The sequence below is a fragment of the Girardinichthys multiradiatus genome, chromosome 8 (assembly GCF_021462225.1).
Source record: "Girardinichthys multiradiatus isolate DD_20200921_A chromosome 8, DD_fGirMul_XY1, whole genome shotgun sequence".
NCBI lineage: Eukaryota > Metazoa > Chordata > Actinopteri > Cyprinodontiformes > Goodeidae > Girardinichthys > Girardinichthys multiradiatus.
Genome location: NC_061801.1, coordinates 37,369,560 through 37,384,067, shown reverse-complemented (window position 1 = coordinate 37,384,067; position 14,508 = coordinate 37,369,560). Strand labels below are relative to the sequence as shown.

The 14,508-nt window shown below is 43.2% G+C and overlaps 1 protein-coding gene across 2 annotated transcripts in view; it reads left to right on the top strand.

Moving 5' to 3' along the window:
* Positions 1-14,508, top strand: part of si:ch211-196i2.1 (collagen alpha-1(I) chain) — a 153,864-nt gene that overhangs the window by 128,312 nt on the left and 11,044 nt on the right. For both annotated transcript variants that reach the window (XM_047371699.1, XM_047371700.1), the window contains 7 exons: positions 1,357-1,410; positions 1,724-1,777; positions 1,861-1,914; positions 2,055-2,108; positions 10,164-10,217; positions 11,122-11,175; positions 14,296-14,349. In XM_047371699.1, the coding sequence (XP_047227655.1) occupies positions 1,357-1,410; positions 1,724-1,777; positions 1,861-1,914; positions 2,055-2,108; positions 10,164-10,217; positions 11,122-11,175; positions 14,296-14,349 (378 nt within the window). The remainder of the gene's footprint in view (positions 1-1,356; positions 1,411-1,723; positions 1,778-1,860; positions 1,915-2,054; positions 2,109-10,163; positions 10,218-11,121; positions 11,176-14,295; positions 14,350-14,508) is intronic.

Here is a 14,508-nt window from a genome sequence, read left to right as displayed (position 1 = left end):
CAAGGAAGACCGCATCAAGTAAAGTCCGTTTTTGTTTTCTTTATTCGGAATAGCTTGGGCAGGATAGAGTAGGATTTTAGGGCGATTTAGAATCGCCACTTATAGTCTAATGTGTTCGAAGTGTATTTGCATGCCAAGTGTTATTGAATTTTGATGATCGCTGGACTCTGAAGACGCCGAGCTTCACAAGTTGTGTTTTACTGTGTGAACCCCGAGTGCAGGTGCGCTGTAAAGCTGAGCTGCTATAATAACCTTATGGTGAAAATCAATCATTTTCTTTGTCTTCAACTTCATGTTTTATTGGTTGCCGCCAAAAGTTTTATAACTCTTTGTGTGTGCTGACCTTGTAGCGTTGGGGGAAGTTTTACGACCCTTGACACCTGGTGGAGGAAGTTACACTCAAAGTTTCGATTAGCATAATATTCCCCTTGTATTTTGCCATAACTGTCATAACTACTGGTTTGATTTCTTCCACACTCAAGGCTGTTTTATTGTGCTTAGTTAGGTAATGTTTCCCCTTTTGAGTATAACTTTGCATGTTTGATTAGGTGAAGATTATTGAATTGGAAGAGCGAGTTGTATCAGGGCTGTTGATTTAATAAATATTCACGTAGATAAAGAGAAAGCGTTTGTGTTTATTTCACAACACCAGAGGACATCTCTGGTTTCGATTCATAAATGAAGATTTTTGGTTAAGAAATTAATTTTCTCAAATTATGATTTTTAAATTATAATTCTTGATAAATATTTATTAATCATAATCCCAACACACACATTCAACATTTTTTTTTTTATGGGTTAAATTTAAAGAGGAATGTGTAACCAAAATGTTTCCATTGTTCATGCCAACAGTAGGTAAACAAATGTTAAAATTTATAATGCATGACTGAAATAAAAACAGAAAAACACGCAAAGTTTGCTTCTAATTATATCTATAATTAAAGCTGGAGTAAAGATTTAATGCCTTTTAGTTTTTTGTGCTCTTGTTGTGACTGCAGTTACCTTTCTTTACCAGACTGTGGCATATTTATCTACCATCAGCCTCCCATGGAAGGTATTTGCCAATTACAGTGTGAAAAATGTCCTCATATATTGTAAAACAGTTAATAATTTATCCAAAAAAGCAGCCCAGAAAGACCTCCAGAAAGCACAGGAAGCTACTGACAAAGACCAGCTTAAAAGATTACACCAAACTCTCAAATAATGAATAAAGAAAATATGTGATGGTTTAATACTTTTGCCCAGCACTCTGTACCTTGATAGCTTATGACTCTCCTACAGATACAATGAGACTTAAACATTACAAATGTAAATGTGCTCTTTTTAACCTCTTCCCTTTGCATATTACTCCAACAGGGAGATGACGGTGAAATTGGACCTCCAGGGAAAACCGGTCCTGTCGGAAGAAGGGTAAGGTTACCCTGATTCGCTGTCCAAGATGTTAAATTTCTGTTTTATTCACATGCAAAACATGCAGAGAGCTGGTCCCTATTTTTGAATTTTAGGAATGTCACTTTGTCAGCTCGGTATATAATGGCCCTCTGGTTGGAGCTGAAAGCAGGATTTTTTTAAGGCGCTGTGACATGTTTGTATGAGAGTAAACTGTCTAAACGCAGATATTCTGAAAGTCACTGATGGACTGATGGATGCATAAAACATGACGCAGTTTCTTGTGCATTTCCCCGTTTTGACACGTTGACAAACATGTCGAATGTTTCCTCAGAGGAAACGGGGAAAGGCTGGAGTCAGAGGAACCAGGGGAGACAGAGGACCAAAGGTGGAGAATACAGAAACATTACCACCATGTTTTTGTGCACTTGGTGACATCTTCTATGATAGCTGCTGTTTCTATTTCATTAGGGTGCAAAGGGAGATGAAGGAACAACAGGCCTCCCTGGATGGCCTGGAATCATTGTAAGTTTATTTCTTCACCTGATTATCATGTCTGCTTGTTAACGGGTAAAATTGTACCTTAGGTTTCTTCAATGACTTTTATCAGAAATTAGAGATATATGTTGATTTGTTTCTACTTTGTTTTAATTTTTGTCACCAAGGGGCTTCCGGGGCTACGTGGAGAACTGGGGGTTCAAGGTGAAAAGGGAGAAGAGGTAAACTAGACCAAGGCTTTCAGGCTTAATACAGAGAGCAAAATCTGACTCCACTCAGCTTAACATACACTTGTGGTGTTCTCACTAAACCAAGTGGTTCTTCTTAAATGAGAAAAATAAACAGATTTTGGATATATTTTGGTATAAATTGAATCAACTTCAAAACGGATGACATCACCATTCCTATACACATCTCCCCAAAACTATCCAACAGTAAGAAGCCTTGAGAAAGCACCTTAGTAAAATTATATTCATGCCTGTAGAGTTTTTCCACATTTTGTCATGTCAAAGCCAGTATTTAATGTGACGGATCAACACAAAGATCAACCTTTCTACTGGTTTTCAACAGTAGAAAGGTCAGGGAGAAAGTTGTGGGGAAATTTTAAGCAGCGTTACATTCTAAAATAATATTCAGTCCATCATCTGAACAATGAAATGCTACAGAACTTCTGCAAGCCTACCAAGACATGGCCGTCCACCTAAATTGACGGGCTGAGAGCATTAATAAGAGAAGCAGCCAAGAGGTGCTTGGTAACTCGAGAGGAGCTACACAGAATAAGAGCTCAGGTGGGAGAATCTTTTAACAGGAACCATTAGTCCTGCACTTCACAAATCACGCCTTTTTGCTAACAGCTGCGAGAAGAAAGTCACTGCTAAAATAAATTCAATTCAATTAAAAAATACTTTATTAATCCCAAAGGGAAATTAAATGTTGTTGTAGCTTAATTATGCAGGTTTCTTTAAAGAGTCGTTGTAGATACTGATGGCTGTGGGCAGGAAGGATCTCCTGTAGCGCTCCGTTTTACAGCAGATCTATTCAATTCAATTCAATTCAGTTTTATTTATAAAGCGCCAATTCACAACACATGTTGTCTCAAGGCTCTTCACAAAAGTCAGGTACATACATTCCAATTAATCCTAACAATTGAACAGTGCAGTCGGAGTTAGCTTTTTATTCAAATTGGATAAAAAGTTTTTCTATCTAAGGAAACCCAGCAGATTGCATCCAGTCAGTGACTTGCAGCATTCCCTCCTCCCGGATGAGCATGTAGAGACAGTGGACAGTCACTGGCGTTGACTTTGCAGCAATCCCTCATACTGAGCCTGCATGTAGCGACAGTGGAGAGGAAAAACTCCATCTTAACAGGAAGAAACCTCCAGCAGAACCAGGCTCAGTGTGAGCGACCATCTGCCACGACCGACTGGGGGTTTGAGAGAACAGAGCAGAGACACAAAAAGAACAAAGAAGCACTGATCCAGGAGTCCTTTCTATGGGAAGGAAAAGTAAATGTTAATGGATGTAGCTCCTTTAGTCGTTTCACCTAGAAAGAAAGAACAGATAAACTCTGAGCCAGTTTTCAAGATTAGAGTCTGGAAGAGAGCACATATAATTAGTTACAGTAAAAGCTCAGTCAATTTCCATGTCTAGGAGAGAGAAAGGGTTAAACACTAAAAGACAGGGCTATGTGGATCATCGGTAGAGGGTGAGCATTAAGTTGTTGCCAGCAGAAGCTCAGACAATTCCCCTCTCCAGAAAGGTGTCACAGGTAGACACAGAGTCAGGCCAGGTGTAGCTTCTAGGAAAAGAAAAGAGAGAACATAAAGTTAAAAGCTGAAATAACAGCAAACAATGCAAAATTGGAGAGTAGTGTGAGAATGTAGCGAAGAGGGTGAAAGTAGTCGTTATGTCCTCCAGCAGCCTAAGCCTATAGCAGCATAACTACACAGATAGTTTCAGTTCAGATTATTTAGTTAAACGGCGCTTATTTACAACAATGTCGTCTCAAGGAACCCCACAAAGGGTCCCACTGATGGTCATTGTTATACTAAAAACCACAATGATTGGGATACCTCTCTCTGTCAGACTGATTATAACCATTGGAAAAGAGAAGGGGTCATACAGGTAGCAGAAATGGAGGGTGTGTTTGCACCTCAACCATAACTGAGCCGGTTTAGGCTAAACCTGACTCCCCCTTACTCCAACCAACAGGGAGGGAAGAAGACGGAGGTAAAAATAAGGAAGATAGCCCAGGATAACCTAAGCCATTCTAACAATAAGCTTTATCAAAAAGGAAAGTTTTAAGCCTAGCCTTAAAAGTAGACAGGGTGTCTGCCTCACGGACTAAAGCTGGGAGCTGGTTCCACAGGAGAGGAGCCTGATAACTAAAGGATCTGCCTCCCATTCTACTTCTAGAGACTCTAGGAACCACCAGTAAACCTGCAGTCTGAGAACGAAGTGCTCTGTTAGGAACATATGGAACAATCAGATCTCTGATGTATGAAGAAGCTTCTGACTGAAGACACTCTGTTGTTGTAGGACATTCTCATGAAGAGGATGCTCAGGGTTCTCCATAATGTTTTTCATTTTATGAAGAATCCTTCTTTGCACAATGATCTCCAGAGGCTCCAGAGGAGTCCCCAGAACAGAGCCAGCCTTCTTTATCAGCTTGTTGAGCTTTTTTAAGTCCCTGGCTCTGATGCTGCTTCCCCAGCAGATGATGGCAGAAGAGATCACTCTCTCCACAACAGACTTATAGAAGATCTGCAGCATCTTGCTGCAAACACCAAAGGACCTAAGCTTCCTCAAGAAGTACAGTCTGCTCTGTCCCGTCTTGTAGATGGCTTCACAGTTGCATCTCCACTCCAGTCTGTTGTCCAGGTGAACACCGAGGTATTTATACTCCTCCACCACCTCCACCTCTTCTCCCATGATGGAAATAGTTTTTGACTTATTCCTTTTTCTCTTAAAATCTACAATCATCTCCTTTGTTTTAGTCACGTTCAAAATGAGATGATTGTTTCCACACCATGCCACAAAGTGGTCCACCACCTTCCTGTACTCAGCTTCTTGTCCATCGCTGATCCACCCCACGACTGCAGAATCATCCGAGTATTTCTGCAGATGACAGGAGTCTGTCTTGTACTGGAAGTCTGAGGTGTACAAAGTGAAAAAGAATGGTGAGAGTACAGTCCCCTGTGGTGCTCCTGTACTGCTGACTACCTGGTTAGACTCATAACCCTTCAGTCTCACAAACTGTGGTCTGTTTGTCAGGTAGTCTTTGATCCAGGAGATTGTTGAGGCCTCCACCTGAGTCTTCTGGAGTTTGTGACAAAGCAAATCAGGTTGGATTGTGTTAAATGTTCAGGAGAAATCAGAGAACATGATCCTCACGGTGCTGCTGGCTTTTTCCAGATGACAGTGGGTTTGTTGAAGCAGGTGTATGATGGCATCTTCAACTCCAACTCCACCGCGATAAGCAAACTGAAGGGGGTCCTGATGGTTCATTGTTTGCTTTCTCAGGTCAAGTCAAGTTTATTTATATAGCGCTTTTCAGCAACAAGGCACTCAAAGCGCTGTACATGAGGAAAAACATTACAATGATACAGAAAATCAAACACAGAAAAACAAATCAAATGACATTAATAATCCTTGCGAGTTTACTGGTAAGAGCTGGTCCTAATCCAATCTTTCTAATAGAGGTAATTAGCTCATTAAGTCCTCTGTGGTAAGGAATTAATCCAGTGCTAGAAGAAAAATGATAATATTAATCCTTGAGGTCGCTGGTATGAGGCAGTTGTGGTCCCATCATTCAAATAGTTACAGTCATGGGCACTCACTGAAGTCTAAGTAGAGAAGCTGGGTCACTGGTAGGTCCAAACGTTTTAAATAGTAATAATGTTTGGCTTTCACTGGTATGAAATTGTTGTAATAGAATTCTTCTAAGAAATCTAAAAATCTCTGGTCATTGGTGTAAAAACAGCTGTAGTAAAATTTTGAAATACTAATAATATTTGGCTTTTGCTGGTAATCCTTCTGAGAAATCTGGAAATCAATGAAAAGTAATGAAATCACACATTTAGGTAAAGTAAGATAGGAGGGGGAATAAAATCATATTTCTTAGCAGAATAGAGTGTGAAGTAATACAAAAAACCTCAGCAGGGGTAAGCAACACACACATAAGTAAAGATTTAGCAAGGGTACGGTGGAATCTTGAGGGTGCGAATGTATAAGTCTGAGTGTGTTTGCAAGAATTAGACTGTCAACACTGATAGAAGCGCCATTGTCCTTGAGAAGAGAGGTGGAAGTTTTATCAATCAGCCCCATAGTCCTATCAGCACACAGCTGGTAGGGGAGTGCTGGGGAAGAGCGTCGTGTTTATATAACATCCAGGAGATATTTTGTCGATAGCCAGTTAGCAGAAGTTGCCAAGACCACATTGGGATGCCGGATTTAGAAAAACAATAAATGTTGTGGTTCAGGCAGTTGTGAATTTCCAACTACCTTAAGAGTTTTACTGGTATGTCTCAATTGCAAATCCAAATAGCCAAATTTCTGGTATTTTCCGCAGATCTCGAGTGTACAACTTTATACAAGATTATATCCTTTAACCTCTGAGTCCAACCACTGCCTAGCTGCGATTCTGTTGAAGAATCGTGTCCAGCTTGCAATTCTGCTCTCTTAACATTTCAGTCTGAGTGTTGATCGCTCTACAGACTCCATCCAACATCGCAGGCAGCTTTGGGATGCTTTGAACAGCCGCCCACGTTTTGCGAATCACTCGATAAGCCAGGTAACCACCAACTCCAAAAAGCAGAAATCCTGTTATCAAAAGTCCAAATATGTACACATCTTCTACGTCCTCGACCGACATCATAGTCAAGCACACAATCTTCCACTGCTGCCAAGAATCCATTGTGTATCCAGAGAAGAACGTCCCGTCTGGACAAGAGGGTCTCCTTTACCCTGTCTTCCCGTCGAAATAAAATTTGATCAATTACGTTGAGAGTCCAGCTGACCAAATCCATAATTTACAAGTTTGGAGGATATGCAAAGCAAGGCACTGAGAAACATGCAGACAAAAAGCAGAAGCAGGGATCAGCAGGGAGGGAGGGAGAGAAAACATGTGTCTTCCACTGAGAGCAAGAGAAAATTCTCTTGGTGGGCCAACAGGAGTCTCTCTAGGACCTTCATGTTGTGGGACGTCAGGGCAACAGGTCTATAGTCATTGAAGACTGATAGGTGAGTTTTCTTTGGTACCGGAACAAGACAGGAGGTCTTCCACAACACTGGAACCTTCTTCTGGGCCAGGCTAAGATTGAAGAGGTGCTGCAGAATCCCACGGAGCTGCTCTGCAGAGCCCTTCAGGACTCTAGGGCTGACACGATCTGGACCTGCAGCCTTATTCCGATTCAGTCTCTCCAGTTGCATCTTCACCTGACTTCTTGAGACACACAGGTGGAAGAGGGAGGCAAAGGGAGCTTCTTCTGATTTGGTTGAAGGCAAACATGTAGAAGCAGAAGGGCCCATGGCTGACGTGGAAGAAAAGACATTTGAGGTGTTACTGGACAGCTGTGGGTCCTGTGGGTCAAAGGAGGGTAGGATGTCTGTTTGGCTGTGAGCAGGAAAGGAGGATGTGGAGCTTGTTTCTGAACTGGACCTATTGAAGAATGTGTTCAGTTCATTGGCTCTGTCCAGACCTCCATTGGTCTGATCATCCTTCTGCTTGAAGCCTGTGATCTTCTTCATCCCTGTCCACACATCTCTGATATTGTTTTGCTGGAGCTTGCTCTCCAGCTTCTTCTTGTACACCTCCTTGCTGTCTCTTATCTTGACTTTAAGTTGCTTCTGTATACTCCTCAATAATTCTCTGTCTCCCTCTCTGAAGGCTCTTTTTTTCTTGTTAAGCAGGTCCTTCGGGTCACTGGTGATCCAAGGTTTGTTATTGGGGAAGCATCTCACGGTTCTGGTGGGGATGATGTTATCCACACAGAAGTTTATATAGTCGTTTACACACTCAGTCATGGCATGTGGCTGACACAGTGCATCCCAGTTTGTAGCCTCAAAGCAACCTTGCAGAGCTTCTTCAGCTTCCTGTGACCATTTTCTCACAGTCCTCTTTATTACAGGTTGCCTCTGAACAAGGGGCTTATATTTCGAGCAGAGAAAAACAAGATTGTGATCTGATTTGCCTAGAGGAGGTCTTGCTGCAGAGATGTATGAGTCCTTGACATTTACATAAAACAAATCCAACGTGTAGCAGAGAATGAAGCATAGTTAAAATCATCAGAAATTGCCATGAAAGCATTGGGGTTTTGTGTCTTTAGCTTAGCAACAACTGAGCTGATGGCATCACATGCAGTGTCGGCAACAGCGGAAGGTGGAACGTAAACTGTTGCCAAAATGACACTGGTGAACTCTCTGGGTAAATAATATGGACGAAAAACTTACTGCTAATAGTTGAATATCTAGACTGCAGAGATGACACTTCACAGTAACATGTCCTGGATTACAGCATCTGTTGTTCACAAGTACTGCCAGTCCACCTCCTTTACATTTGCCGCTCCTCTTTAAATCTCTGTCTGCTTGTATGGTTAAAAAGCCCGGCAGAGAGACGCTGGAGTCGGGGATATGATCCTGCAGCCATGTCTCAGTAAAACACATAATACTGCATTCCCGGTACTCTGGCTGGGTTCTTTGTAGGGCTTGGAGTTCATCCAACTTGTTTCCCAACGATCTCACATTGCCCATCATGATCGATGGAAGAGATGGTTTGAACTTCTCCTTCTCTCTCTTCTCTTAGCTCCTGCTCTGCATCCACAGCGTCTCCTTTTCAACTCATCAGGGATTTGGGGCTGTAGTTGAAGTATTATTTGAGCTTTTGAGATATTAATCAGCTGCTCCCAGTTGTAAGAAACAACCCCGTTGCCATGGCAATGCATCAATACAATTGTCCAAAAGTAGAGAAGTATCAGGAAAAATCCTCCCAGCTGCAGAGCATCTGACAATGGAAAGGACAGCTGTCCAAAAAAAAAAAATCAAATGTATCCACCACAAGAGGAAGAGTTCCCAAAAAAAAAGAATCAATCAGAATCAAAAGTAACAGAGCCACTCCTACCTGCTGCCACCTTGAGCGGCGCAATTCTAGAATAGCCACAAGAAGTCCCATTAAAGTTTGTTACAAGCCGTGTAAGACACCAGTGGAAGGAGGTGCTCTCGTCACATCACACTAAAACTGAGCTTTTTGGCTCTATGTGTGGAGGAAGACTAATAATCCGCATTAACCTGATTATGGTGGTGGCAGCATGATGCTGTGGGGAACAGGGAAGCTTATCGGAGTTATTGGGAGGATGGATGGAGCTAAATACAGAGCAAGAAGATAACCTTTTGGAACCTGCAAAAGTGTGACTAAACATACAGCCAGAGCTACTGTGGAATGGTTTAGATCAAAGCATATTCATGTCTTAGAATGGCCAACTCAAAGTTCACATTTATTCCTAATTGAGAATCTGTAGTAGGACTTGAAATTTGATCCTGACAGTCAATCTGCATCCAATCCGACTAAGCCTGAGTTATTCTGCAACGATGAATGGACAAAAATGTCAGCCTCTAGATGTGCAAAGCTGCAAGAATGCAACTGCATGTTTCACTTTTTAGGTTTTTATAAGAAAAAAGTCTTGAAAACCATATATCGTTTTCCTTCTACTCAACAGTCTGGATATTTTGTTAGTCTGCCACATAATATCATAATAAATGAAACACATTAGTTTTAACATGACAACATGTGAAAGTTGAAGAAGTATGCATACTTTTTCGAGGTGCTGTAAATTCATCTTTTATTGCAGCTTTTTTCTCAAATTGAAACGTGTAGTACATTGATTCAGTGGTGAGGAATAAAAACTCGTATCACCAGGTACTATAACACAAATCTAGCAGAAGCATTTTATTCTTAAAGTTGTTCATTTTTCAGCTTGTCTGGGAACTTTTGAATAGCATTCTATAAGTTCTTGTTTCCCCCAGGATGAATATGTTGTGACACAGAGGCCCATTTCTCTTGGCTACTCTTTAAAATGGGATAGACAACAGAACATGGCAGTCAAAGTACAGCAGGGCCAGAAAGGAACAATGATTATTCTATTTTATACTTCAGATTGAATGATCTCTATTTTATCAATGACATGATTTCAAAAGACAGGAGTAAACTGTACCTGAACGCACTCTGGTGGCACCGGTTGGAGTCATGATAGAAAGTTAAATTCCTTCCTTTTTGTCTCCAGGGTGAGAAAGGAGACGTGGGACAACCTGGACCACCTGGACCGGAAGGCAAAAAGGTAGGCGATGTAATTTAAATGGGGGTTTTTTACCTTTTTTGTACAGCAGAGCTTAGATTTTGGTGTCAAGGGAGCATCAACTTGAAACGTTTAAGAATGTAAATAAAGATTTAATAATTTAGGCAAATTAATGCATTAAAATATCATATAAATGTTTGGCAAAAATAATTTGGTTATGTTGAAATTGTGACAAATTCTGTGCAAACAAGCAAAACATGTAAAGAAAATTCTTAAACCTAGCAGCAGATGTTTTGTGTTGTTTGGAAAATCAAATCAATTCAATTCAAAGATACTTTATTGATCCCTGAGGGGAAATTAGAATTCCAGTACAATCCATCCAAACATACATCATGACACAAGACAAGGGGGGGACGGGTCACCGAGGCTTTGCTGCCCACTCACAGGTGCTGCCCTTGCTAGATGAGAAAAGAGGCCACATTAGGAAAGTAGAGGAAAAAAATTATATTTCACACTTTATCCTTAGCAGGATACAGTTTGAGATTGCAAAAAACCTCAGAACAAAGAAGCAACAAGTTTACAAAACAACATCATGCCGGGAACGGTGAAGGCGATGTGAGGGGGTGCATATGTTTATCTTGAGCATGTGTGTGTGTGTGCAAGTGAGTGTGTGCAAGTAAGTCCATGAAGCAATGTCCCAGAGGCCATTGTCCTTGATGGTACGTTGGAATGTTCATCAACCGGCCACAAAGTTCTGAGCAGGTCCACAGATGTCCTCAGGGAAGGGAGGGGGCAGAGGGAGCAGAGCATCATGTTTAGCCAGCCATCAAGGCCGTGCAGGGGAACCAGATTCAGAAAAACAACAATTATTTGGGTTAGGCTGACTCTTAATTTTCCTTCAGCCTTGAGAGTCTCGCTGGTGCTTGATTGATATTTAATATTTCAGGGTTCTCGAGGTCCAGTCGGATTGCCTGGTCCAGCGGGCCCTAAAGGAGAACAGGCACGTGCTGTTTCTTTCACAATGTACAATACTGTGCATACCCATATATGAAACCCACTAGTTCATGTATATTATACAGGTACATCTCAAAAAATTAAAATATCGTGAAAGATTTTAATGTTTTTGTCATTCATTTAAAAGAGTTAAATTCACACATACAGTGAAATATTTCAAATATTTTATTTTTTGTCCTTTTGATGACTTACAGAAAAGGAAAACCCAAAATTCAGTGTCTCAGAAAATCTGAATATTACATAAAAGAAATTATGTTAGTTTTATGTAATATTCAGGTGGTATACCCATCCCCCAGTGGGCCCACCACCTGCAGAGGTAACCATGAAGGACCGGTGCAAAGAGGATTGGGCAGCGGACGAAGGTGGAGACCTCTGCGGCCCAATCTCCGGATGCTTAGGCTGGCTGTAGGGATGTGGAATGTCACCTCGCTTGGGGGGAAGGAGCCTGAGCTTGTGCGGGAGGTTGAGAAATATCGAATAGAAATAGTCGGGCTCACCTCCACACACAGCGCTCTGGTACCCATCTCCTCGAGAGGGGCTGGACTCTCTTCTATGCTGGAGTGGCCCACGGGGAATGGCGGCGGGCTGGGGTGGGTTTGCCTGTTGCCCCCCAGCTCAGCTGTCTCATGTTGGGGTTTACCCCACGTGGGAAACGACAGTGACACCTGGAGAGGCGTGATCGGAAGGAATGGCCTCCCCAATCTGAATCCGAGTGGTGTTTCGTTAATGGACTTCTGTGCTAGTCACGGATTGTCCATAATGAACACCATGTTCAAGCTTAAGGGTGTTCATCAGTGGCACCAGGACACCCTAGGCGGGAGGTAGATGATCGACTTTGTTGTCGTGTCATCAGACCTTCGGCCGCCTGTTTTGTTTTGTCTGACACTCAGGTGAAGAGAGAGGCTGAGCTGTCCACTGATCCCCACCTGGTGGTGAGTTGGATCCGCTGGAAGAGGAGAAAGCCGGACAGACTTGGCAGGCCCAAGCGTATAGTGAGGGTCTGCTGGGAACGTCTGGCAGAGCCCTTGGCCAGGCATGTATTCAACTCCCACCTCCGGGAGAGCTTTGACCAGATTCCGTTGGAGGTTGGAGACATAGACTCCGAGGGGACCATGTTCTCCACATCTATTGTCGATGCTGCCCGTAGCTGTGGCTGTAAGGTCTGCGGTTCCTGTTGCGGTGGCAATCCCCGAACCTGGTGGTGGACACCGGCAGTAAGGGATGCTGTCAAGCTCAAGAAGGAATCCTATCAGCTGTGGTTGGCTTGTGGGACTTCTGAGGCAGCTGATGGGTACCATGAGGCCAAGCATGCCGCAGCCCAGGCTTTGGCAAAGACAAAAACTTGGACCTGGGAGGAGTTTGGTGAGGCCATGGAGAAGGACTACTGGTTTTCCTCCAAGCGATTCTGGCAAACTGTCCGGTGCCTCAGGAGGGGGAAGCAGTGCTTCACTAACACTGTTTATAATGGGGGTGGTGAGCTGCTGACCTTGACTGGGGACGTTATCGGGCAATGAAAGGAGTACTTGAGGGATCTCTGCAATCCTGCCATCACACATTCCCTGGTGGAAGCAGAGGCTGGGGACTCGGGGTTGGACTCTTTCATCACCCAGGCTGAAGTCACCAAGGTTGTTAAAAAGCTCCACGGTGGCAGGGCTTCGGGAGTGGATGAGATCCACCCTGAGTACCTCAAGTCTCTGGATGTTGTGGGGCTGTCATAGTTGACACTCCTCTTCAACATTGCATGGCAGTCGGGGACAGTTCCTCTCCACTGGCAGACCAGGGTGATTGTCCCCCTTAATAAGAAGGGTGACCGGGGAGGGTGTGTTCCAACTACAGGGGGATTACACTCCTCAGCCTCCCTGGTAAGCCCTATGCCAGGGTATTGGAGAGGAGAGTCCAGCCGATAGTTGAACCTCAGCTTCAGGAGGAGCAGTGTGGTTTTCGTCCCAGCCGTGGAACAGGGCACCACAAGGCATGTGCTGCAGGGCTGCCTTTTGTCACAGGTGTTAAGTGTCTGGGATGAAGATCAGCTTCTCCAATTCAGAGGCCGTGGTTCTCGACCGGAAAAGGATGGCTTGTCCTCTTGAGGTTTTAAGGGAGTTCCTGCCTCAATTGGAGGAGTTCAAGTATCCTGGGGTCTTGTTCACGAGTGAGGGGAGAATGGAGTGGGAGATCGACAGGTTGGTGCGGCTGCCGCAGTAATGGGGACGCTTTGTCGGTCCATTGTGGTGAAGAAAGAGCTGAACCGAAAAGCGAAGATCTCAATTTACCGGTCGTCTACGTTCCTACCCATGGCCTACCTATGGCCCTGAACTTTGGGTCATGACCAAAAGAACAAAATCCCGGATACAAGCGGCTGAAATGAGCTTCCTCCGTAGGGTGGCCAGGCACTCCCTTAGAGATAGGGTGAGGAGCTCGTCTATCTGGAAGGAGCTTGAAGTAGAGCCTCTGCTCCTCCACATCGAGAGGACCCAGTTGACGTAGCTCGTGCATCTATACCGGATGCCTCCTGGATGCCTTCCTCAGGAGGTGTTCCAGGCACGTCCCACCAGGAGGAGGCCCAGGGGACGGCCCAGGACACGCTGGAGGGACTATGTATCTCGGCTGGCCTGGGAACGCCTTGGGCTCCCTCCGGAGGAGCTGGAGGAGGTGTCTGGGGAGAGGGACGTCTGGGCATCTCTGCTGAGTCTGCTGCCCCCGTGACCCATTCCCGGATAAAGCGGACGACGACGAGTACGAGTTATGCAAAAGGATCCCTGACCAAAATGAACAGACTTTTCAAAAGCCTGTTTAAGATATTTTTTTTTACTGATCTTATGTAATAATCTTATTTTCTAAGACACAGAATTTTTTTACAATATTCAAATATTTTTAGATGCACTTTTATATTTAGTATTCACCCAGTAAGACTGTATTTGAGTCAATTTATGATTTATTTGTCAAAGGTTTATTAGGCTTTCGAAAGTTTTTTAACAATCTAGACATCTACACAACATTACCATTGGAAGAAATTTAATTTTGTAATTTTAAATTTTTCTCATGCATGCATTTAAATGCCATCTCATTCCCCAAACACTTGTCTCCCTTTCTATTATGGTTGTTCTAGGGAAACATCGGTCCACCTGGACCAAGAGGTGGACTGGGGATGCCAGGATTACCTGTAAGTAGCATCTCACAGTAAAAAACATCTTTAAGTTCATAACATTAGCTTGCAGAAAAAAGCAATCATGGTCACATTACTATCAAACAAGCTATTATTAAGAAAACATTTTAGCTGTAATTTACAGATAATGCTACAAGATGTCAGAATATCCCACAC